The sequence below is a fragment of the Thunnus thynnus genome, chromosome 12, assembly GCF_963924715.1.
Source record: "Thunnus thynnus chromosome 12, fThuThy2.1, whole genome shotgun sequence".
NCBI lineage: Eukaryota > Metazoa > Chordata > Actinopteri > Scombriformes > Scombridae > Thunnus > Thunnus thynnus.
Genome location: NC_089528.1, coordinates 24,770,183 through 24,797,000, shown reverse-complemented (window position 1 = coordinate 24,797,000; position 26,818 = coordinate 24,770,183). Strand labels below are relative to the sequence as shown.

The 26,818-nt window shown below is 37.3% G+C and overlaps 3 protein-coding genes and 1 long non-coding RNA gene across 4 annotated transcripts; 2 read left to right on the top strand and 2 right to left on the bottom strand.

Moving 5' to 3' along the window:
* The first annotated feature begins 1,827 nt into the window (after positions 1–1,827).
* On the top strand, positions 1,828–9,126 carry ltb4r2b (leukotriene B4 receptor 2b). Its single transcript, XM_067606516.1, has 5 exons — positions 1,828–2,172; positions 4,129–4,732; positions 7,253–7,453; positions 7,565–7,608; positions 8,648–9,126. Exons 2-5 carry the CDS (start codon positions 4,145–4,147, stop codon positions 8,907–8,909), a joined length of 1,095 nt encoding a protein of 364 aa, XP_067462617.1. The 5' UTR covers positions 1,828–2,172; positions 4,129–4,144; the 3' UTR covers positions 8,910–9,126.
* Positions 9,127–10,672: 1,546 nt separating this feature from the next.
* Positions 10,673–12,710, bottom strand: LOC137194538 (uncharacterized). The gene is made up of 3 exons (XR_010930979.1): positions 12,593–12,710; positions 11,442–11,480; positions 10,673–10,968 (listed from the first exon to the last, which is right to left on the bottom strand). It is a non-coding gene; the product is annotated as an uncharacterized lncRNA (long non-coding RNA).
* A 1,469-nt stretch (positions 12,711–14,179) lies between these two features.
* Positions 14,180–19,369, top strand: sdr39u1 (short chain dehydrogenase/reductase family 39U, member 1). The gene is made up of 6 exons (XM_067606515.1): positions 14,180–14,332; positions 15,338–15,444; positions 15,624–15,706; positions 16,190–16,311; positions 16,428–16,580; positions 17,546–19,369. The coding sequence occupies exons 1-6, from the start codon at positions 14,317–14,319 to the stop codon at positions 17,971–17,973; spliced, it is 909 nt and encodes a 302-aa protein (XP_067462616.1). The 5' UTR covers positions 14,180–14,316; the 3' UTR covers positions 17,974–19,369.
* On the bottom strand, positions 19,366–26,124 carry mettl17 (methyltransferase like 17). The gene is made up of 14 exons (XM_067606513.1): positions 25,922–26,124; positions 25,041–25,182; positions 24,469–24,618; positions 24,257–24,344; positions 23,785–23,866; positions 23,547–23,620; positions 23,367–23,461; positions 23,196–23,266; positions 22,211–22,318; positions 21,918–21,986; positions 21,764–21,814; positions 21,563–21,655; positions 20,883–21,079; positions 19,366–19,681 (listed from the first exon to the last, which is right to left on the bottom strand). The coding sequence occupies exons 1-14, from the start codon at positions 25,988–25,990 to the stop codon at positions 19,588–19,590; spliced, it is 1,383 nt and encodes a 460-aa protein (XP_067462614.1). The 5' UTR covers positions 25,991–26,124; the 3' UTR covers positions 19,366–19,587.
* Positions 26,125–26,818: the final 694 nt, after the last annotated feature.

Genomic DNA, 26,818 nt, shown 5'->3' with positions numbered 1-26,818 from the left:
CAAAATTACCAGATATTGATGTTGAAATTCCTTTTTCCATATGTTAATATTCACTTTTGTTTTAAGGTAATACGTTTATGTTAATATCTGTTACCTGGAAAAAGCATAACTATGTCCTTAATTTCATGGTCTTAGTTTGTAATATTTCGAAAGATAATGTGTTTCCCCATGATATGTTTCATCATTAGCCTGTTACAAAACATTGTCTCCAACAAGATATACTCGCTGTAAATACCAAGTTATTACCTGTTGTTATGTTGGAAATTACTATGATATTACTGCATTATTACACCTCTTTATGATCATAACACCCCACTGTTACGTTGTTATTACCGAGCAGGAATGTCAAATGTTACCACATATTAATATTTTTGCTAACATAGTTTATTTATTCCTACTGAGTAACAGTTAAACCTTTATTTGATTAATTTATTCATTATTTAATAACTTTGTACTTTTTCAAACTCACGTTTTTACTGATAACTTTATACTGTATTTACTTGTACAATGTAAGTTTAAGCTCATTTCTATCATGTCATATTTGCAATTGATTGACACAAATAAGTGCAATAACAAGCTTACAACAAGTGTGATGTGAGTTTCATCATCATCTCAAAAACTCATCCCCATTGCTACAAATTTGTGCGACTTAATTTTGCAGAACCAAGTTTACATCATCAAACCCTATATATCTGTCGTAGCATTCGTGTATTTATATATATTAATAAATCATTAACCAATCTGATGTTGCTTTAAACTTAAAAGCACGTCCCCCAATTTCTTCAGAGATTCTAGGTGCACAAAAAAAAAGGATGTTGAGTGTGTCTAAGTGAATATTATGAACCGAATGGAAGCAAAAGCTGTTTTAAGTATAAAGGATAGTTAAAGTAAATACATTTGAAAACAAAGAGCAACCGATGAAAATGTCTCCCAGAGTGAAGTGGTTGCCATGACATCATCTCTGACTATGAAAAACATGAACTCATTAGTATTAATGGCCTTTGCATTGGACCCAACTTATTGTTTATTTGTATGCTCATTAGTTGTTACCTTGGCAACAACTACACTCCCTGGGGTCCATATTAAAATATAATGTATAGTCAATACATTTTTACACTTACGCTGTATTTAGTAAATAAAAACAGTATCAATATCACTATTATACCCAAACTGATGAAGGATTTAAGTATATAGTAAGTCAGCTATTGTAGCAGAGTGTTTCTACACTTTGGTATTGCTACATTTACCTAAATAAAATATTTCAGTACTTCTTGTACCACTGTTAGGAAATTACACACATGAGTCTTCCTGCTAACTTACTATCTCATTTCAATGTGCGCTTTCAGCTCTTTGTCTGCTTCAGCCTCTCCATTTCAGCGGTTCAGTGGCTGATAGATAACAACCAGAGAAAGCTGTCTGTTCATCTCTAGAGCATCTACATGAATATGAGGGCGTGACAACACCGAGCAAGGGCAAGCATGCTCAGCAAACTTTCCCAAGATGGACAGAGGTTAAAAAAACTTATTGCCTCTGTTCTTGAGCTTCAGCTTTGGGTTTCTCCTCATTTCTCCACTTCATCCCCCGAAACCAGCATTCCTTTCAGTTTCAGAGGCCTGTATGAACTAGTGAGTGTGAGATTTTATGTGCGTGTGTGCGCTACCTTTTTGCATGTTTGCACTTGTGTGTGTGTGTGTGTGTGTGTGTGTGTGTGTGTGTGCTCCCAGCAATGACACAAGAGGCTTGTGCAAGCATTTGAATCATTATATTCCTCTGTTCCTTTACATTACATAACAGTTGGCTCACATAAAGTGAAAATCACCTCAGGACATGCATTTTGATGCGTGACACTTTGACACGTTTTCAGGAAGGAAGCCTATTTGTTTACAAAAACAAGCCATTATGCATAAAGATACCACAGACTGGTTATACATGGGCGACAACATACAACAAATAAGATAGAAGGAGAAAGAGTGAGAGTTTGAAGGAAGGACACACCTCTTCGCCTCCCTCTGTCTTACCACAGCATGTTGCAGCCTGTGGGGCAGGACATGATTCAGTTTATTATGAAGTGAGCTAAAACTGTCCCACAAGGGAAACGAGTAACACTAAGAGCCGGACAGAGCAGAGAGCAGCAGTGGGATAACAAACAGAGAGACATCACGTCCTTTAAAGGTCAGTTACTCTCAAGACTTTGATGGGAAAACTCTCAGGTCCTTGATTTTGTTTGGATTTCTTCCCTCAAGTTCTCATCTTTATTCACATTTTCCTTCATTTGCTTCTTGTTCTGTGTAGCGTTCCTATTCTTTTTTTCCGACGTAAAATAATTATTTACTTTTCCTGACTTGATTATTTAGCTAAAATGATTTATTACAAAGCCGTGACTCATCATTTTAATACTTGGGACTACAGGCTAATACTATTGTTATTATTTATTAACAAAGCTATAAATTAAGTTTCTGGCAGGAGCAAGAAGAATGCAGTGTTTTGGTGATTTTAAGATGTCTTTTTAAGTGTTGTTTTGTTGTTTCATACTCAAAGATTAGAAAAGTATCTGTGTTGCTCTATATTTTTCCAATTTTCAGTCTCTTTTACACTATTAGAGTCTATATTTTGTCATATAAACACAAATCATATATGTAGATGTTTTTCTGCCTTGTGCACTTTGTCTATTGCGACAGTATAACACTGCAATATATGTATTGCAACATTATTACATCATAAATAACAGACTTTTGTGTTTTATGTTGAATTTAAAGGTAGCACAGCCCTGTGTGGGTGGAACAGTTTCATGAGTTGATTAAATTCTTTAAACTTGTAAAACGTTGTGATTTCTGAGAAACAATGCTCTCACCTGATAGCATGTGTTGCTTAGACTTGCCTGTCCGTTGCATTTCTTAATTGTGATGCAAGTCTTGCTTTAATTCCCTTTTGCTTACTCGTTCACTTGCTTATAAAGCCGTCAGACGGAAATAAACAGTTGGCTTTCTTGGAACCAGAAAAAGGAAATTAAGACTTAATCAGGAAATAAGGACCTGGTGTCGTATTCTCTTTCGTGATATGACTAATCTCTGAGCCAATTACCTTCAATCTACATCACTCATGTTTAATTTTTCCACTGTCCCCAGCATATATATACGTCAGGGTTAGTCAGGGGAATGTAACATCTTTTACTACAGTGTGTAAATTAAGTGTGTTATTGTTTAGAGGTCAACCATTTGTGACCTCTGCACTCCATGATGCTGGTTTCCATGTGAAAGGAAGGACAGTGAGAAAGACTCCAAAGAAAAGAGGACAACTGGGACCGAGGATATAAAATGAAAGTGAATGAAAGACTATGTTGAAATACCGCTCTTCTTTGACGCAGTACTGTTAGTATTTGACGTGTTTTAGCATGCTGTCTCTGAGTCTGAGCCACACTGTTGGCCGCAGCGTCTGATGTGAATATTTTAGAGGCTGCGTCAGGGTGGTAGCCGCCCTCTAGTTCACTTAACAGTTGATTAGTGAACAAATACGTGCTATTTGGTTATCGTCAATTAATGGTGAACTATTTTCTCCATCATCATCTTCATTTTTTAAACGTAGGTACTCTCAGGGATCAAGTAACTTGGCTACGATCCAGATAAAAGACTATGTGAAACAAATCACTCTTACTTTCTATCACCTTTTTTCCTCTTTTACTACCTCTTTTCGATATTCACAGTTAGAAAGCATTTCCTTCAAGAGGAAATTAACGTTTACTGTCTTTTCCTGTGTGAAAGTAGAATTACACAAGACAACGATAGTCCACATCACACACACATCCATATATAATAATAGACATGTAGAGTTACAGGATGTTAAGAAGTCTAAAAATGAATTGAAGCAGATTGATGATGGCAGCAGTAAAAAGGAGGTCAGGCAACTATGTTTGATGTGAGATTGTCAGTCTCAAACTCGCCTTTTTGAAGCCACTATCCGAGAAAAAAAAACATCTTCTAACTTTTAATAAGTTGTTTGCAGCATACTGAAACAGAGATTTGATCTGTGTTGAGAGCGGGTGTACAAAAATCCCTCCATTAGAGTTGAACCAAAACTGAACTTTAAAGCATACGGATTCTATTTTAACTTTGTTTTGTGTTTCATCCTCAGAATTAAAACTCCTAGCATGAACAACGTTCATTCCTTCCTCACTTCAGCGAACAATGGCACAAATCCTACGGAAAACCCTGAGGATGAGAGCCTCGTGAGCAATGACTTCTCCACGGCCTTGGGCGCCCTCATCCTCGGCCTGGTTTTCCTCCTGGGTGTCCCTGGCAACCTCTTCATCATCTGGAGCATCCTGGCGCGCGCCCGTCGACGCTCAGTCACCACCATCGTCATCCTAAACCTAGCGTGTGCCGATGGCTTCATCATGGCCCTCACCATCTTCTTCATTGTCTACTTGGCCAAGCAGCAATGGGTCTTTGGTGACCCCATGTGTAAAACCTTGTTCTACCTGTGCAATGCCAACATGTACGCCTCCATCTTTCTGATCACCCTGATGAGCGTGCACCGGATGGTGGCCGTGATGTTTCCGTTGAAAGTGTCCTCCCTGTTCAGCAAGAAGTTCGTGACGAGGGTGCTCATTGGCATGTGGGTGCTGGTGATGGTCATTTCAATCCCCTCCCTAGTGTTTCGAGATGTGAGGGAGGACAAAGACGAGAGGAATAAAACAAGACTGGTGTGTGCGCCCAAACACTCCCGTCCTCAATATGTAAGTAGACAGAGCAAATACGGTTATTAACTTTCTTGCAATGAGTCAGATGAGAAGATCTTTGCCACACGTTAAGCAATAAAGAAAATTGGCACATTTCCCAAAATGTCAAACAAAGCATGACTAATCCAGGTATGATTAAGGCAAGTAAAAATCAAGAATCACAATTAATAAGTAATAATAGCTGTGGTGTGCACAGACTTAAATGGATGGGAAGGGTCAGAAAGTTCCCATTTTAAGGACTTGCAAGCATTCACGTGACGTCATGATCCGCCAATTCAGGAGGCTTGTATGATAACTGAGATGGTGGTATGAGGGTTTAAAATACTCTGCATTGACAAGATTTCATTATAGCCATTATATTTAGATTTAATTACATTGAACAACAGACTTTGGCTGACATGAGGTGTCAATGTTTGCTTGTTTTTCAGACACTTCCGTATTATAAAGTGCTAAATCGGATATATTGGAACTTTCAGAGAAATCCTAAGGGGGTAGAAATAAAGAAGGGACAACATTTCTGTGTGCAGGTTCAGGGTTCATTTAACCCCTTAAGTCACATGTCAACTGGCAAACGAGGCCTTTCTGAATGCAGAGTAAACCAAGATGTTAACAAGCTAAATGTCGACTTTGAATTGGCACAGTAGAACATAAAGACTGAGAAAGGCTCTTGATGTTACCGGAGGGAGATTTAGACTTTTATGCTTGGCGACAGGGGGCCAGAGTGCTCAACTGACACCTGCCATTTAAAGAACTATGCTAGTGTTTTAGCAATAATAACGCAGTCTATGCACCCTTTTCCAAAACAAGTAGTAGTTTTTAAGATTTCTGAAGGTGTTGCATGTGTTTACACTTCTGCTTTATATGTGTTTTACAGTAAAATTCAAAGCACTTATGTGTAGGAATTTTAAAGAGGGGAAAAAAAAGACTCGATTATTCGGTAGGTAGGGTGTAGCAAAAAAAGAAAATCCAATTCCAGGCACTAAAGTGGATGATAAAGAATAAAAAGTGGGCATGTGAAGATTGCATGTGATTGATATCGCCGTCACTCTCTTGTTCACTTTGTTGCTCCTGTTTGGTTGGGACAGTTTATCACAGGTCTTTTTCACATCGGACATTCAAAGGATGTAAAGAAAAGGTGTAAATAATTAAATTAAAGAACAGGTTCACAGTTTTTCAAGTCTGTCTTAAAACAACAGTCACATACCCAAATGAACACGGAAATAGGTTTTTCTTGCCGTAATCATTCCTTCTGTTAATACTGACCATTAGAAGATCCCTTTATAATGCACTTACACTGTGGATTTTGGCCCCCATCACTTCCATTGCGCATTTGAAGGTGATCTTTTAATAGCCAGTATAAACAGAAGGAATTATTACAGCGAGGAAAATTGACTTCAGTGTTCATATGGACACCAGACTGTTGTTTTAAGAAAAATTGTGAAACTATCCTTTAATGATTGCTGCAGTTTCAAAGTCTTGTGTCCAAAATCACTCCCTCCTTGACTCATTCACCTCTCCCTATATAACAGACACTGTAAACTGAGATTCCAGACACATGAATCATTTGCATTTTCCGTCATCACTGACCCGACTGTGATTTTCACAGCTATAAAATGTGGAGCATTTTGGGATTATTAGCAGAACGGGAAAAGACTATATGGAGACTATATGGAAAAGAATATATGGAATGATTTCAGATACAGAGCTGGTGTTGCGTGTTAGTTTTTTTACATTATCATGGTTTACTGTAAGAGAGGGTGGAGGTCAGGTTCCTCATTCCCTCATAGTCCATTGTTTTATTCTTCCTTAAAAGCTTAAACGTTCCACGGAGAGTAGAAAATCACAAATATGGGCACAAACATAGAAACAATAAAAAAAAAACAACACATTAACACCTGCACCTGATGACATTAAGCTTTAAAGGAGAACACCTATTCGACACAGTGAAGTCTGTTTACTCGTCTTGGGGAGTCTGACTGCACATGGTGAAAAAAGTTGCGTAAAGCCTTTTGTCGCTTCAGTGGGAGACGCATGAAGTCTGATAAGCATGTATGAAATAAAAAGATGATATCTCTGGTTCTGCTACAGTGATTTATAAAAGTACAGAGCTAAATCGGTGGAGAAATGAGTCTCTTCACTGATTATCTCATTATAAGGATGCTCTGTTTGGTACGTGGAACTGAAATAGCTCCTACATTTAGGATTTGAACATTTCTAACCGGCGTTTTCTAGCTGTGGTTTAAAAAATCCAACCCTGACGTTACACCAGAGTTCCCAAACATGCCATCAGAAAGATACTAGAATTATGTAATATTATACACACAGGAAATTTGTTTCATTATTTGAATAACAGTTTGTGAGTTTGTTTTATGAATGAAAATAAGCTTCCGTATGTTTTTCTTGCTCTTAGCCTGCTCTGCTGTGTTTTAACAGATCCATTCATGTCTACAGAAGCCCACACTATCATTACAGTGAACACATCTGTTTTTTTTGTTTTTTTCCCTCTCCTGTGTGCAGGTGAGGTTTCAGTACGCCTTTGAGACCGTGGCGGGATTCATACTTCCTTATGCAGTCATCATAACCAGTTACGTCCTCATCCTGAGACGCCTGAGGCAAACCAAGTTCCGTCGTAACATCCGCAGCGAGAAATTCATCCTGGCTATTGTGGTGATGTTTGGCCTTTTCTGGCTTCCGTACCATGTTATCAACATGATACAGGTGTGTGAGGGGCATGTTCGCTGTATCTCTATCACATAAAACTCACTACATGCTTTAGGATAAATAATCTGACCTTTTGAGTGATACTGACTTTATGTTGGTCTGTTTAAGGTGGCAGCTCAGTGGTACAGTGAGACTACACGAACAAGAGAAATGTGAGTAACAGATGCTTTTCACACTTTTCACTGACAATCTCATACGAATATTTTCACTGACACACAGTATGGTACTTCTGAGTTGTACATAAGAAATCATACAACAAATAAGTTGGCAGATATCTCTAAAAGGTTCTATGCATTATGCATTAAATTTAAAAAGGGAACAATTTGGACTTCCTAAAAGAAGTGTGAAGTCAAAATAACGAACTCAGCCTTGATGTTTCATAGAAGAACAAACATAAGTTTTGCCTGATGGAAGCAGATGTATAATGTATCAGCTGAAAACATTCGTTTTTGTAAGATTTAGGACAAATGCAGGTAATGTTTGACCTGTGTTTACACTGAATACATAAATGTTTAATCTTTGCTGTATTTCAAGTGGTTGGTACTATATGAAGGAAGTATTCAAATCCTTTAATAAAGTAAAAGTACCAACACAACAATGTAAAAATACTGCATTAAAAGTCCTGCATGAATAATCCTATTTAAGTAAAAGTACATAAGATTTAGCAGCAAAATGTAGTTAAAGTATTACAGTAAAAGTAAAAGTATTGGTTTGGTCCCTCTGACTGATATATTATTATATATGACATCATTAGATTATTAATACTAAAGCATCAGTGTTAGAGCAGCATGTTACTGTTGTAGCTGCTGGAGGTGGAGCTAGTTTCAACTACTTTATATACAGTTAGCTAGTTTAATCCAGTGGTTCCCTACCTAGGGGTCGGGCCCATCCCAAGGGTCACCAGATAAATCTGAGGGGTCGTGAGATGATTAATGGGAGAGAAAAGAAGAAAAAACAAAGTTCTGATACACAAATCTGTTTTCAGTTTTTTGGACTTTTTCTCTAATCTTTGATTTTTGGTGAAATATTGGATCATTTGAACATTTATTGAAATGAAACCATGTGAGAAGTTTAGAGGGAAAAATCACTTCAATTACCTTAAAATTGTACTTAAGTACATTACTAAATTACATTTACATGAATAAATATACTTAGTTATGTTGTGGTCTAAGATGTTCTGTTTGTCTACAGATTGGATCATATCATTAAGTCCAGTCGTGCGGTGACCTCGGCTCTGGCCTTCATGAGCAGCTGTGCCAATCCTGTCCTCTACACCTTCGCTGGGAAGTCCTACATCAGGCAGAACGGCCTCGCCTTCATGGCTCGACTCTTTGAGGGCATTTCACAGGACCAAACAGGGACTAAAAAGAGTCGGATTATGGGTAAAATAGGACTCAGTACCGTTGACACCAATCACAGCTCAGGAGCTTCTGGTTCACAGACTGAGACATGAGTGCTGAATGAACTTTGTGCAGAAAGAGAGCACTCTACAACGACGCACAACTACACTTACGGCAACATTTGAGCTGTGTTTAAAGGACAAGTTCACATTTTTTCAAGTCAGGTGCCCAAATGAACTTTGACACATTTTACTTGCTCTAATCATTCCTCCTGTTGATACCGATTATTAGAAGATCCCTTCTTAATGCACTTTCAATGTAAGTGATGGGCGGCAAAATCCACAGTCCTCCTGTGCAAAAATGTATTTAAAAGTTTATTTGAAGCAAATATGAAGCGTCAGTCGTCCAAATTAGTCAAACCAAGTCAATATCTTTCAAACTTACTGTCTTACTATGTCAAATTGCCTCTTTTTGTTACAATCCAACAAACAGAAAAACACTGTCCATTAAGACACAAAGAGGGAATATTTTACTAATAAGACTGTTACTGTGGAAGAATGATGACAGCGAGCAAATATTTGACTACTGTTTTACGACAGACTTGAAAAATTGTGAGCCAGAGGACCAGCTCAGAGGTTTGTAGATACGTGTTGAAACATTTTACATCACCAGTCATCAGTTTGACTGATGACATCTGTGGTGCAGGAACAAGAAATGAACTTGTTTGTACCTAAACTGTATTACAGAACTGTAAATGCTCTTTTTTTTTTAAAACATTTTTATTGTATTATATTTTGTGGCAGTTACAGAGAAGAACACTTGAACAAGGAAAACAATCATTCATAACTAGAAAACACACAGTACTGTACTCGGGTAATAACAATAATATGGTTCCCAAAAAGCAAACGTTCACTCATTCATTTCAGTGATAAACCCACCGTTCAGATGAATTACTTTAATTTCTAAAAAGTTTAATTGTTGCTCCTCTGTGCATGCTTTGTATTATAGACACACTGGACGCGTTACAGCCTGGACAGAATCTGCTGCTTGATGCTTTGAATAGCTTGTATTTATAAAAGGAGTATTTAAATCCATTCTTGAAACACATATCATGGAGGGTAGATCACTCACTTCCCTCCTCTTTAACATGTCCGGGGCTGGATTCCCAACATGTGGTCACTCTGCAGCGTCCACCTCACTCCAACCGTTCCGCTGGCCTTTATCAACACATTTCAAGTTTTCAGTGACTGATATTGACCATTAATGAAAATCTAAAAATATATTTTTTTAAAACCCTCTTTAATTTAATCTATTTACAGCAGAAACAGTTCATCCGACTGGATCTGTAAGTTTTATTTAATACTCTGGATCTTGTTTTGCTTTGTGAAATAGGGATTTTTCTTGAATTATGACAATTCTTACCAGCATTTTTGATTTTCTGTTCCGACATGTAGATTACAGCTTCTTTCCTGGGTCATTTATAACGGTATTATGCACTGTGTTGTTTTGTAAAAGCTGTTTTTAAAGACTCAACATGCTCTGATGTTACTGTTCAATAAAAATCGGAATTTACTGGTACATAAAGTTGTTAGATTTACTTTCTATACAAACTTGGCTCAACAAATCTAAAGTCTCATATAGCAGAAAGCTTCAAGTTATGACTCATTACCTGTTTTATGCATTGCTACACTTTGTTCATCTGTTTTTGGTGAAGATAAACTAAGTGGTAACTTTCATTGTTATAACTGTCAGTCTTAATCACTGTGCATTTACTGATCTACTTATAAAGCAAAAAAAAAAAACAAAAAACAAAAACACATTACTGGACTCCACCTTACAACCTGATTTATATGCAAGTTAAAAAAGGACAAACACATTTTGACTGAGTCAACTTTATTGATCACTTTGGTTACTACATACAATGAATTTCACAACTTGCATCACAACACTTTCAGACAGTTATACAATAGGGATTTGAGCCTTAGACATGTGGTGCATTAAGTGACAAATTCCACATTTTCAGGCAGATATTTATGAATTAATGTTTAAATTAGTCCTACAACTGAACACATGACAAGGAAGTAAATACATTTTACTTTAGGTGCTTATAAAATCACATAATTCCAAGTTGAGCTGCTCCGACGCTGGATGCATTTCACACGTTCATATTACCTGTAAGAGTAAAAAACACAAAAGTGAGTTGACGTGAGCTTGCTGAGCTGCATCTTATGTTGTTTACAATTAAAGCTGCGATGATCAGTTCATCGATAATCTGCAACTACTCTGATACCCGATCATTTGTCATTTTTCAAGTAATAATGGGAAACATTTGATGGTTCCAGCTTCATTTTTTCTTATTATAGATGACAGATAATTGAACATCTTCACATTTGTGTGTGTTAGTCAGACAAAATAAGCTGATTGAAGACATCACCATGGCCTTTGAGAAACTGAAGGCCATTTTTTCACTTTTTTTTTTTTTAAACCTTTCATAGACAAACCAAAGTAATCAAATTAATTGATAATGAAATCAGTTGCAGCTTGTTGAGCCCTAGTTTACATGTAGTGTGCACGCTTGATTGTTCAATAGTCTTCAACTTCATGTTATCAGCACATGTAACAACCTGGAGGCTGATGATACTGACCTTAACTTATCGAGATCCATCCAGTCCAGATGTTAAGTCCTAAAAAAAGAATTGAAATCACATATTTAGTCTCAAATTGCAACACAAGTGATTAACATCCTCTCTGGCATCTGTGTTGTCAAACCCATCAGTGCAGTAAAAGGAATAATCATGAGGTTCAGGTGAAACACGGACTGCAAATCATCATTAAGGTTTGACTGTGTGAAGCAGAACTGCAGCTTAAAGTGGATTCATATCAGAAAGAGAAATCTGGTGTCTTTATAAAAAAAAGGAAGTTCAGCATCTGGTCTGTGGTGCAGATGAAATGGAAGTCAACATAATATTCCTGCAGCAGGTGCACAAGTTTTAGAGCTGCAACTATTAATCTCCAGCTATTAAATTAATCTGCACCCATTTTGATAATTGATTAGTCATTTGGAGTTCATTAGTTTCAATCTTTATGAAAAAACAACAAATTATCTGATTCCAGCTTCTCAAATGTGAGCATTTCCTGGTTTCTTTAGTCTTCTATGACTATGAAACTGAATATCTTTCAGTTGTGGACTGAAAACAAAGACATTTGAGGTTGCATCTTGGGCTTTTGGAAACTGATCAACATTTTATAGACCAAACTACTAATTGATTGATCAAGAAAATAAGCTACAAATTAATGAGGAACGATTACAGCAAGAAAAACCTATTTCCACGTTCATTTGGGCTCCTGACTGTTTTAGACAGACTTGAAAAAATTGTGAGCTTGTCCTTTAATTGATAGTGACGCTAATTAGTTGCAGCTCTAGTAAGTTGCAAAAGGATTTAACCTTTTCTGATAAACCTAAAACCTGATCCAGGATTGAGGCCTGTCAGTTGTTCATGTAACTAAAAACATTTAAACACAGCACATCTGGTAGTTAATTAGAAATGTCACTTATTAAGACGTTTAACTCCAAAAATACCATCCAGATGAAGTATTTTAACTTAACAGGGATCTAAATGAAGCTCAAACAGCCCTCATGAGAACCAACCATGAGGTCTGCTGGCGCCACTGAAAGCAGGCCGCTAACAATGACAATATGAACGGAAATGAAGGCAAAAAACAGCCACAAGCAGATAAATAAACACATCAGCTGCAATAAAGATAAAGAAAGCCGATGAAAGACATGAACATGTACCGTCAACGAAGCTTCAACACACGCTGGTTTTCGTCTGTCACGCCGCGACACGATCAGTACGCCATCAACCGCAACAAGGAAGAGAGGCTGTTAATGAAGCTGCGGCTCAATTTATCTCTTTATCAAAACCACGTGCTGCTGCTGTCTGTCGTCACGAGACAGGCAGCTTCCGGGTCACTAATACAGGCATAAACATAACTCATATAACAGTTAACATAGTTGTGAAAAATATAAATTATAAACAACACCTGCTCCGTAGTGTTTTTATTGTTCAAATAAATGATAGAGCTGCGAAGTTATTGTAATAAATATATATATAATAAATATGTCATTCAGCAGCTCTAGGTAGCATCATTATTACATTATCAGTCATAATGATAGAAAATCTATCAATAAGTTAAACACATATCAACAATAATGGTAAAAAAAATAAGAATAATATAAATAAAATAAATATAAAAACAAGTTGCAGTATTTCAGGCGACTCGCCAAACAACTTTTTAAGACAAAGGAATGTATTGTTACACCCTGACTTGCAGTGTTATTGTAACCTACCATCATCCTCCTTCCCCTTTATATGTTTATTTTGTGTCTTCTTTATAGATTTTTTTATTTTTTTATTATATTGGCAGCTGAATTTGATGTAAATCCATCTTGTTTCATGCCTTGAATTTAGAAACATTTACTCAAGTACTGCACTGAAGTACAATTTTGAGGTACTTGTACTTTACATAAATGTTTCCATTTGATGCTACTTTATACTTCCACTCCACTACATTTCAGAGGGAAATATTGTACTTTCTACTCTGACAGCTTTAGTTACTTTTCAGATGAAGATTTGACACAATGGATAATATAACAAGCTTTTAAAATACAACACATTGTTAAAGATGAAACCAGTGGTTTCCAACCTTTTTGGCCTTCGACATCTTACAAAAAGCAGTGTGTACTCGGCGTCACATTTCAGATGTCTATGAGTTGTTAACAGCTCCACCAAATAGTGATTTTTCCCTCTAAACTTCAAACATGGTTTCATTTCAATAAATGTTCAAATGATCCAATATTTCACCAAAAATCAAAGATTAGAGAAAAAGTCCAAAAACTGAAAACAGATTTGTGTATCAGAACTTTCTTTTTCCTTCTTTCCTCTCCCATTAAGGAGATACTAGCTCATAATTCTTATATACTTTTACTTAAATATGATTTTTCATGCAGGACTCCTACTTGTAATGGAGTATTTTTACATTGCTGTATTGGTACTTTTACTTAAGTAAAGGATCTAAATACTTCTTCAACCACTGGTCGCCACTTATGGACACCATAGGTTTTTGTAGTTTGACTGTATGAATTAAGCTTGATTAAATTCACTTACAATTCGTTTTAGCTTTTGTACATCTACAACATAAAAACATTAATGAAACCACATTAACACACACAACTTTAGTACATAAAAATCAATAGACAACTGTATAGATAACTAATAGATAACGGGTTCTGTTTAAATAAGGCCGTGATTGAATGCCACCTGTTCTTTTATAACAAATTCCCACATAGTGCTTTTTAAACTACAAAATGACGTATTTAACTGGCTACGGATTTCCTCTTGGTCCAAAAAGGCGAAAACATCCCACTGTCACTTCACGTAACAGCATCTTCATGAAGATCGGTGATACCTGCAGCCACACTCAATATTTATTTTAACGTTGGACGGTATTTTGGTGACCATGAGAGTCTTAATAGGTATGTACGTTTTTCCAGAATTACATTAAGTTTTAAAGTAGCTCAGGAAAGGTCAATGTGACATAACGCTGCAGCTAGCTGTTAGCTAATGTTAGCATTGTAGACATAAGTTCAATTTCCGAACCAGTAAGTTAATTACAACTACAGTCAAACTAGCGAGCCACAAATATGCTTAAACCCAGAGAAAGAAAAGTGTCACTGCAGTATTTTATTGTTATTTATTGTTAAACTAATGCATAGAGACCTGTTTTGTAAGCATGTGTTGTGCGCATGCGCACTGTTTCTGACAACGTGCTTTCAGTGTCACAAAGTCTGTTTACATTAATTAGAGCTGCAATAATTAGTCAATTGATCGATTAGTCTACGAACAGAAAATTGATTGCAAACAATTTTAAGTGTTTACTGGTATCAGTTTCTAAAATGCTGGAATTTGATGCTTTTCTTTGCCATACATGATCATAAACTGAATATGTTTGGGTTATGGACTGTTGGTCGGTAGTTGTTTGGTCTGTAAAATGTAAAAATATGGTGAAAAATCTCAATCATTGTTTCCCAAAGCCCAAGGTGACGTCCTTAGATGTCTTGTTTTGTGCCGAGCAACAGACCATAACTCAAAGATATTCAGTGTATTATCATAAAAGACTAAATAAACCAGAAAATATTCACATTTGAGAAGCTGGAATCAGAGAATTTGGACATTTTTTTTCTTGAGAAATGACTCCAAATGATTAATCGGTTGGCTGATTAATTCAATAGTTGGCAACTAATTGATTAATAGATTAATCCCTCATCCCTTAAAAAAATCAATAATAAAAAGAATCGATAGCTGCAGTCCTACATCTAATAAAGTGTTAACACATCCGTAGCATAATGAAGAATGTATAACAGTGAAATTAAGGCTGATATAACTAACTTTTCTATTATCATCAGTTTATTGTTACTGGTGGATTCTGTGTTTATCGCTGGTTCCTCTGATTTTTTTTCTCTACATCGTCTTCCTTGTAGGAGGAGGATCTGGCTTTGTGGGCCGTGAGCTGACTCGCCTGCTCAGAGGCAAAGGTCATGAGGTCACAGTGATATCTCGCCAGCCTGGTCCAGGAAAGATAACATGGGTACGATCTCAGATTAACTCAGAGTTATAGTAAAACTGGAGGGAGCAGGATCCTGAATCATAAAGGCTCAGTAACTTCTACTGGCTGTCAGATCTCATTTATTTCACCTCTCTGTGTTTGTCTCCGAATCCACCATCACATATAAACTCTTGTACTTTTCCTCCTCTTTGCTTCTGCAGGATGAATTGGAGTCTAGTGGCCTCCCACCATGCGAAGGTGCCGTTAATTTGGCCGGAGAGAATCTTATGAACCCGCTGCGATGGTGAGCAACAAATAAACCAGGGCTGAAACTAACATTTTTGAATTGATGATTCATTTTCTGATTATTTTCTTCAGTAATCAATCAATCATCTTGTCTGTATGTTGTCAGAGCCCAAGATGACCCATTTAAATATGTCCCATCAACAGTGCACAAGCAAATATATTTAAATTACAATCACACTTTATTAGAGCTGGAATGATTAGTTGATTAACTATTTAATTAATCACCAACTATTTTGATAATCGATCAATTGTTTTGAAAAAAATTTTCAAGAAGAAAATTTCCAAATTCTCTGATTCCAGCCTCTCAAGTCTGAATATTTTCTGGTTTCTTTAGTCAAAAGAAACAAAACAAGACATTTGATGACATCACCTTGGGCTTTGAGAAACAGTGATTGTTTCTCAGATAGTTGTCCCTGTTTTTATGTTGCTTTATCTGTATATTCTCTATATTATAATATTTAATCTGTTTTTGTTGTTTCAGGTGGAACGAAAGCTACAAGAAGGATTTGTTCTCCAGTCGCATTGACACTACAAAAGCTCTTGCTCAAGCAATCGCTGCCTCCTCGAGTCCTCCTCACTCCTGGGTCCTGGTATCAGGTGTAGGTAAGTCTCTATAAAAGTAATACAGTTTAAAAATTCTGTAATGCTGTTGGATGCTAGATAATACAGACAGCGATGTTTGTTGTTGTATATCTTACTTTGCTTTTTTCGACCCACAGCGTGCTACCAGCCCAGTCCGACAGCTGAGTATACAGAAGACAGCGAATGGACACCGTTTGACCTGCTTTCAAAACTTGTGAAAGAGTGGGAGGCCTCCGCACTTCTGCCTGAGAATGTGACAAAAAACACCAAACAAGTGGTCATCAGGCCTGGTACGTACAAATAATCCATTTATATGTTTAAAGAATAAATAAATACTGTAATTAAAAATACATTTACAGTAGAAAATCCTGGCAGTGGGAGGAGAAAATTCAACATTAATGGTACCAGTAATCATGTGTTGCAATGTCAGAAATCTGCACACACGCACACGTTTAAGAAGCGGGTGGGTTTGTGACATTTTAGTCAAGTCAAATTTCTTTATAGACCACATTTTTGTTGATCAAAGTGCTTCACAAAGAAATTTTAAATCTGGAGTGCAGGCTTTTGTCTCCCTCTTCTGGCAGTGAGAGTAAAGGGCCCACCAGGATGTGTCCCAGTATACCCGTAACCTGGTCATAACCTACTGTTGCGGCTGTAAAACGTTGGATAAATTGCTTTGAGAGTCACACAACCCCCGCAAAATGACTCGTTTCACTATCAGAATTTGATCCAATGGGTCCGATAACATTTAGAAGGTCTGGAAGAGCCGCACGATTAGCAGCCAGATGGCCAGCGCGGGAATGTCGCACCCGACATGAGATTTAAAAATTCTGTAAACTGTAAAATACAGAGAGATTTACCTGGTGATGAGACGCTTAATCAATATTGTGTGAACTCGCATGGCAAAGCCTTAAATGTAAAGGATGTCCATTTATATGCAAAAGCTCCGCACTGCAGATTGAAATACACTTACATAATTAAAACACCAAACTAGAAATACCGCGTATTTTATTTAATTCAACATAACTTTCAATCACACTAGTTAAAAAGTGCAGTGAATGAAACAAATGGAAGAGAGATTAAAAAATATCTATATCCAAAAAATGTATCAATAAATATATCAATACATACTTTGACGTATCTTCACTGTCTGTTGTAAAAAAGAAAAGCACTATATAATCCCTTAATGAAGTAAATTCACCTGAAATTCACCTATGACAACAAACACATAAACTTCCTGCTTTCCCTCCACCAGGGGCAGTACTGGGTCGTGACGGTGGCGCCATGAAGCAAATGCTGCTGCCCTTCTGGCTCGGCCTCGGGGGCACTCTGGGATCCGGAAGACAGCCGTTCCCCTGGATCCATGTCTCAGACCTGGCAGGAATCATCGCCCACGCCCTGGAACCCCCCGCAGACGCCCCCTCCCCTTCACCGCAAGTGTTAAACGGAGTCGCACCTGCCCTGAACACCAACTACGAGTTCACCAAAGAACTGGGGCGGGTCCTGAGGCGTCCCACTATATTTCCTGTGCCTGGCTTCGTCATGAATACGCTAATGGGCTCTGAGAGGGCCGTGGTCCTCACCCAGGGCCAGAAAGTCATACCCAAGAGGACTTTAGAGGCCGGATTTCAGTACAAGTACCCAGACTTGACCTCGGCCCTGAAAGAGATTGTTGGGAGTTAACAGATGTTGAAAGAATGTGTGCTGACTTAAGATTTTCTGTAATTATGTGTTCATATTTACTGTATTACAAGAATATAAACAAAAATGGCAACTGAACGAGGGTTGATGATATAAGTCCTAGATTTGTCAGATGTTAATGACCGCTTAGAGGAGTGAAGACCAGTTTATGAATCAGGTTTTAAAACCTGCAGATTTTTTTGCTGAGAGTCTTTTCATACTTTGCATTAAGATAAATCTGAGCACCACAGATGCAATAGACAGGTGTGACGGCATCCTTGCACACATTTAGGATGCTCTGGGATCACATTGTTCAAGCTGGATGGCTCAACATTTCGAGTGGTCAGGGAGACGTTGAAGGACTACAAAAGTTTGAAGTCTATATCAGGGTAGTCCACTTCTCTCGCAGTATGGTAGACCACAGATGTGTATGTTTTCTTGTGTCAGGACAGGTTCACAATTTTTCAAGTCTGTCCTAAAACAATAGTTAGGAGCCCAAAATGAACATTTAAACAGGTTTTTCTTGCTGTAATCATTCCTCCTGTTCATACTGACCATTAGAAGATCCCTTCAAAATGCATTTCCAATGTAAGTGATGGGGGACGAAATCCACAGTCCTCCTTCTGTGCAAAAATGTATTTAAAAGTTTATCTGAAGCTAATATGAAGCTTCAGTCGTCCAAATGAGTAAAATCAAGTCGATACCTTTTAAATTTAAAGTCTTTTTAGTGCCAAAGTCCCTCTTTTTATTATACTTCCACTGCAGCTGAACAGGAAAACACTGTCCGTCAAGACACAAAGAGGAAATCTTTTAGTAAATAGACTGTAACTGTGGAAGATATCCATATATGCAGAATTTGACACTAGAAGGTTGTTTTCACATTCATCTGCTGAAAGTAGAAAGTTTCTGTGAGCTCATTGAAAATCTGATTTTAAGGGGCAGGCCTACGAGCAGGATCTGTGACATCACCAATAGTTTAGAAGCCAATACTGGTCCAATATGCAACTTACACAAGTGTGATGTGGAAACTTAAAGCCTCCAGTATACAGTGAAGTAGGAGACATCTTGTGTCCAGCAGTTAAACTTATCAAATAAAACATATTTGCATATTCATTGATTCTTTTTAATGAGGGAGAAGGATTAGATGTCATTTTAAGGATTTTAATGAGGTAATTATTGGACACAAATTATTATTCAAAGTAAAGTATTTTATATACATCTTAAAACATGTCTGCAGGGGATCAGTGGTTGTTTTGGATTTTGGGATGTGTGTAAATTTGAAGCTGAAGTACGAAAACATGCAGGAACAAATGTCTTCAGTACAAATTGCAGCATGTCTGTTAAAAGAAATGGGTTGTGGTTTGTTGAAGGTGGTGACAATAAAGCTCAGTAAAATACAGTATGACCAATTTTTAATTGCAGTACCCTTGATAAGCAGATATCAGCTGTACAGTGATTCAGCATTTTAACAGTTCCAGTAAGAGAACAGATTTTCTGGTTAACTAAAAGCGGATGAGTCTTCAGACTGCATTGTTATCTCAGTTTCAGGGTGTTTCCATTGTTCCAAAAGTCTGACAAATGAATGAGTTGTATCTTGTTTCCTTCCCTGCTGAATCATCACTCTGAATCACTCTGGAGTTCGTCCTCGACTCTCTGAGTGGTCGGCACTTGATCTCCCCAGTCACTGTTCCGGGCACATCGGTACACGTCCCTGAATGAAGACCATGAAACACAAAAGCCGTGATCAGAAACCACAAAAAGAAAACAAATGAAGATAATTCAGTGACGTATTAAAGCGTAACACTAACGTGACTGCAGGACTGTGCACTGACGCTCAACATTTCTGGTACCAGCAGAAACGTGTCAAGTATCGAAGGCAGGAACTGACTGTCAGGTGTGATTTGTAATCTTGTTTACTTATTCTTTGATTAGATAGTTCCTTATTTAAACTTTGGTTTCGTTTGTAGAATGAAGAAAGTTTTTTTTTTCCACATTGGCATTTTGGAAAAACCGAAACTCAGGTACAGTGTTGAACTGGCACAAGTATAAAACATAATTCAATCAATATCCAGCCTATGAGTCCATGTGTAGCTGTTTAGGATCGATTTTTGTTTTAATGCACAATGATGAAGCTCTTGCCAGTGGTTCAGGTCTTTTATTATTGTTGCTCGACTGTTTTGCACATGAAGGCCTGAAAATATAGATGTGTCATGTTTGATGAGTCTTTTTACATTTGACTAAGAAAGAAAATATGTGGTCCGTAGTTTCATAATCAGGAAATGTGTTGATGATTAAGTCTTTAATGTTCAAATGACAACAGTGTTGCTCACCTGGTGAATGCAGTAATTTAATTATATCATAATTTTTAGTAATAATTTAATTTCTCAGGATAAATTGAGGAGCGCTTTATACAATATTATTATTTATCTGATGTAACTGAATTGAAATTAATCAGTTCTGGACTTAATGAATTAAAATTCAATTGAATCAAGTCAGAGATCAGTGTTGATATTCAGCCTGCTAATGACCTCTAAGAGTATTCATGTTGGTCTGTTCTGACACATTTTCTGTTCATTGATAATCAGATAAAACCTCTTCTAATACATATATATCATAAACAGGGTCTGAAACAACTGTCATTGTGCCAAATGCTTGTTAGACTTTGACTGGTTCAGTTACAAACAGCCTTTTTTCAGACATTTCTTTCCTGTGACGTTATTGATGTTTGCAGTTAATAAATAATATACAGAAATGATACTGAAAGCAGGCTGTAACATTCATTTTTCATCATTTTTATAAGCGTTATAGTCAGGAAGATAAATGGACAAATCAACACAAAGCAACAAATCAAAATGAATGAACTGAATCAGCTGCTGATGAGTCAGACAACATGTGCGATGCAGGAACCTCACCTGCCGTGTTTTCGAGCCGTCACCACCAGGTGTTGTAGTTGTCCGTCAGGGCAGCACATCCGACAGTGGACGTGTCTTGTTCTGCGCAGCACCGGCGCGATCAGCCTCGCCCACTCCACACCGTCTGTCTGAGCCTCTGCTGGTTCTGTCCGACTCAAGATCAGGTAGCTGAACTTCTCCGTCTGACGGTCATTGTGCTAAAAAAAGAAAAATCCAGGACTTCAATGTTTGATTTTTAGTCTGATTGTCTAATTCATGTAGAAACAATTGATATTTTAATAAAATTAATCTTACATTTTGCAAAAGAAGTTCTTCTAAAAATACTAATAAATAAAGTTTAATAAAGTTTATTGCAAGTAAAAGGACACTTCCTCCTACGCACCCGCCTACATGAAACAGAAGGTGTGCATGAGCCTTTACAGTTAACACATGAAATAATGAAATAAAGTGTGTTAAATACAAAGTAGTCAAGGTTGAGCAGTGAACAAACAGAAAATAGCTCCATCTACAGAAAGTCAAGCTTCACATTAATTCTTTGATTTTTAGACAATTTCTAAAAATGTACAAAAGCATGAGGGAGGACCTAAAGTTATGTTCCTATCAAGTTTAATAAATAAGCGAACTGTCCGTGTCTGAGATCACAAAAAGACTGCTGACAGACATCCAGGGTTTAGTCTCACCCCGGACAGAGGCAGAGGATGGTACAGCTGGTGGAAGTTGCAGGGGATGGTGGGCTCGCGGGCCATTTTAGGACACATCAGGTCATGTGGACACTAAAAAAAAAACACAAAACGGTAGAGAGAAAATATTCAAGACGACGGTGACGCTGCTTGTTGAAAACGTGGCGCTAATATTTTTAACCAGCTGGGATTTTAACATACCGGTGCGAACACTGATGCTGGTCTGGTGTCGTGGACAGTCTTCTCTTGTTTCTGGAATTAAGAGATTATAAATCATCAGTCTGCTTTAATTAACTGTGTAAAACTATTTACACAACAATTTTAAAATGTCATCTCATCTGCTGTATTTGTATACCTTCAATAAAGTGTCTCTGGCCTCCATAAGCATCTGATATCCTTCTTTGGTCCCATTTTCCACCAGCACCTATAATATGAAAACATGCCATTAACTAAACTACGACCTCTATCATCACTAGAATATTATATATGTATATGTTTAGTTCATACATAGAAAATTATCTGACATCTGGTAAATATTCACACCTTATACTTGTTGTGGTACAAGAACAACAATGTCATAGACGTTACTAAAGAAATATTAAAGTATAAGACTTGTATAAATAATGTTTAATCATTATTTCAACTGACCAGATATGAGCTCGTTTTTCTCCACAGAGTGACGACTGCCTCTTCTCGCTCCTTCGCATGAGGAAGCTCTGACAGGGTGAAAGCTGCTACCACCAAGTCAAACTGCACCTGAGAGGAGAAACACGACTGTCTGAGCTTCATATACTCGAGATTTGTGCAACAAAACTAAACATTAACAAATGAATCCTCTGCTACTTCTTTGGTGTTATGTGCTTACAGTAGAGTTTCTCTTTTCTTTTCTTTTACACTGCGTTTCCCAGAGATCACTGCTCACTACAACAGTTCGATTAGCAGTTATAGTCTTGGATTTTTCTCTTGATAAAGTTTTGAATTTATTTACAGAATCTATTTACAGCCACGGAGGCTTTTGCTGCTCACGTTAACGACATTGTTCTTCTTCTATTTGTCAAAAAAATGAATAAATAAATAAATTTTAAAAACACCATTGGAGGCGTGACCCGGTAGCTGACTGGTTACCGGGTCCATCCACGGTTTACATCCAGCTGCAGACCTTTGTTCCATGTCATCTCTCTCTACTGTCCCAATCTAATAAAGGCATAAAATGCGCCAAAAATATATATATATATATATATATAAAAATGCTTTTGGAGACATTGAAGCACAACTGTGTGCTTGAGGACGTTTGTCGTGACAGATCAGTAATAGACAGAAACCAAAACAGGCTTTTCCTGAATCACAGCTGACAATACAAAGTTTAGCTGGTTAGCTGCTGCATCTAAATGTTTGTTATACTGATTGTATTGAACTATTCACATACAATGATCTGATGACGATCATATCATTCACTGATGACGATTAACTGAATGCAAGAAATTTCTCTGTTTTGAATGTGACTTTCAAATTTGAAGATAGAGTTTATTTTTTGGGATAAATTCTTAGGCTAACAGGTCTTCAGCTAAACTAAACACTGAATACAGAAAGTGTTTTTTTTATGTCGCTGAAATAAAAATAAAGTGGTTCTTACCTTGGGAGAGACGGGGAGGAACTGTCGGAAATAGACTTGTTTGATGAGAGGTTCGGCTCTTTCATCATCACCTGCTCGATGAACAACAACAGCGTTCAGACCTCCTGATGAAGTTTTTCACAAATAATAAACTGGTTCAGTCAAAATGAAAATAAGTGTTAGAGTGTGAACCTTTGAGAAGTCGCTCTGCCAGAACGTTCATGGGCCCGGAGCTGTCAACACACACCATCTCCTTCAACGTGTCGCCCCAGTACGAGTGTGACGCCCTGCAGCAGAAAGACAGAAGAACTTTTATAGTCTCGTAATTGACATGAAAACTCTCGTTATGTTGAACCGCTGTTGTCCACTGACCAGGCAACGGTTCCCAGCCCAGAACCAAAATCCAGGAGAGACTGAGGGGCAAAGGAGGGCTCTCTCTTCTTTATCTGAAATAATAGAAAAAAACATTTAGGTCTGAACCCCTGAAAACATTTTTACAGTTTTCTTCTTCTCCAGCTTTACCATTATACATGTTAAAGTTATATTTTGTGATCTGGATGAAGTGACTCTTTTAAGGAAAGACCCAGTATGATAATCAGGGATCTTTTACCTCGTTTAGAGCTCTCCTCACTGCTGCGTAGCCTCCAGCCAGCCGAGAAGCCATGTACACCACACCTAACTCTTCATCATACCTGGAACACAGAGAGAGAGCTGTATGTAACCTCATCTGCATTATCAGTTGTAGAAAAGGGTTCACTCTTGAAACTCTGTCTTTCCACTTCTGGTTTTGTTCAGATCCTCATTTATTGAAGCGCCTCAGCTGTTTATAGAATAAGTGTCAGGATGTATAATAAGCAAGTCTATAAAATAAAGAAAAACTGCAGCACTGCAACAAATCAGACTTGTATCTTGTTTAATTTGGGGAATTGATGCTCTGTCACTATTAGAAATGTGTAAAATTAATTGAGAGCATATCTGAAGACACCCATCATTTAAAAAAAGCTGCCAAATTCATGGATATTGTGCATATATGAAGAAAATGTATATAAAGTGTTGTATATGAAATGTATATGAAGTGTTACTTCATGGGAGTCCAGTGATACGTTGTTCTTCTGAGCTCTGAGACGACTTTCCTCCTGATGCGATCATCCAGCGCTTGCTCATCTATTTCTGAAATATGAAGCACATTTATTTGTCTTCAGCACAAACAAAACAAACACATCTATAATATAAGATCTGTTAAGTTAACGTACATCCTCTATCATGTTCATATTATCACTCTTTTGTCACCCACCTCCTCTCCTCTCCATCTCTTTCTCCCAAAGCTTTTTCTCCAGACTCACAGCTTTCTGCCTCAGAGTCGCATCCTCGACCGCTCGTTTTCTGCTCCACAGGAAGTTTGTGAGGCTGAGAGCGCGTTCAGTCAGCCGTGTCACCTGAGCTCCTACAAATGGAGAGATTCACAACATTCTGACTCATTTTAGGATCTTTGAATCTACAGAAACGTTTGGTATACAGACTGATAGCCATGAGGGCTGAGACTAATGATTATTTTCATTACCGACTGATCTGTCGAGTATTTTCTTGATTAATCGATTAGTTGTTTTGGGCTATAAAATGTCAGAAAATGGTGATAAATGATTGTTTCTCAAAGCTCGAGACCTGAAATGTCCTGTTTTGTCCAGAACCAGAAAATATTCACATTCAAGAAGCTTGAACCAGAGAAATTTGGCATTTTTTCTTAAAAATTACCCAAAACGATTAATTGATTTTCAAAATAGTGGCGATTAATTTTCTGTCTATCAACTACTTGATTAATCAACTTATCGTTGCAGCTCTAATAGCAACATTCACAACTGAACCTACTGTGAATAACTGAACATGCAGCCGTCTGGAGTTCCTCAGGTAGACGCAGTATTTTCAGGTTGGTCACACCTGGATGTTTCCTGTGTCGTTCTCCTTTCAGGAAATCTAGCTGGGACTGTGGGTTTGTAGCTGCGCTCATTCCCTGAGAATAAAAAGTAAAAATAAATGACCTTTTCAGTAACAACCCCCTCTTTCTGCTCTAAGATTGTAGTAGAGTAATACACAGCCTAGAAATACTTTAAGATAGTATTTGACTCTAGATTTTGGTAAACAAACAAACTAAAGAATAGATTCAGCATTAAAACATATGTTGAAATGTTAAATCACAAATAAATTAATCAGAGATTTACTGTTCGTAGTGTTTTTATGAAGACTAAATAATGAAAATGTAGCCATAGCCAGAATAATATCTAATATCAGAAATAATATCTAGATTTAGAACTGAAGAGAGAGCAACTCTGTCCAAAAGCCAGTGGTGGAAGAAGTATTCAAATAAATATAGTGGAGTAGAAAGTATAAAGTAGCATCAAATGGAAATAAGTGAAGTACAAGTACCTAAAAAATTAACTAAAGCACAATACTTGAGTGAATGTACTTAATCACTTTCCAATACTGACAAAAAAATACATTGTACCTACAAGTCCCAGCCAAAAACTAGGCGAGAAATATCGTAGACAGTAGAGAAAAATCAAATATATACAAAGAGAAGGAGACGGTTAGTTGACTGATAAAGAAATATAATTGTGTTTAATGCTGTCTAGCCGTGCTATGAACAGAGATTTTCTACTCTGTTTATTTATTTGTCAGTTAACTACATCTCTTCTGTCTGACCTCCACGATAAAGATGCTGCGTTCACTGACCCCCAACAAAATGCACTCACCCTGGACACCAGCTTCACGACACCCGCCCTCCGGCAGACAACACAAGCAGCGTAGCTCCGTGCGGCCATATCTTCTTCCACAAAACAGCTACGTCCTGTGTTTAAACAGCTTAAGTGTACTTATTTGAAATGTCATCCGCACCTTCATGGACAAGGCACGCACGTTAGGTTTTAACGAAACCTTCAACAAAATAATTCCGACCATCTGTTAAGACGGAACCTTTGTCCGGTGAAGTTGTGTTCCTATGTGTTCCACGGGTAAGAGTACAGACAGGATGGCTCACTCTGCCCTTTTTTGGGGTACAGCTGGACATATGTCAACAAATATTCATCTAAGGATTACATGAACTAAATTACGAATAGGTAGAAAAATTTTAAAGCAAAGGCTATTTTCTTTGGACTATTTGTGATGAAGTTTTAGTTTCGTTAACATCCAAGACCACTTCCAGTTAATATTCTCATAGCAGATGTCCCAAAAGAAAACAGAAGCTGGTGTATAGTGACTTAGAATAATGTTTCTAATACATTTATTAGTTGCTTTGTGACTTATAAATGGACAGTATTCATCAATATACAGTATAGGTTACTGATATATCTGACTGCACCATTCGGGATTGCATATAAAATTATTGCATAATCTTTTGGTTGGATGGAAAAATGTATTTAGAGACATAAATTCATTATATGACAAAAGGTGAGCTTCAGAATTAAGAAGTTGACTAACAAAGATAATGCTAATGATGATAATGACAATAGATAATAAATGATAATGACAATTGTAAAAATGTAATAATCTCCTCCATTCTTTAAGCCATATGAAGAACCACAAAAGTGCCTTACTACTGTCTCCACACTCAGAACTCATGTAAACCTGTTATATGTATTTATTTATTTGTA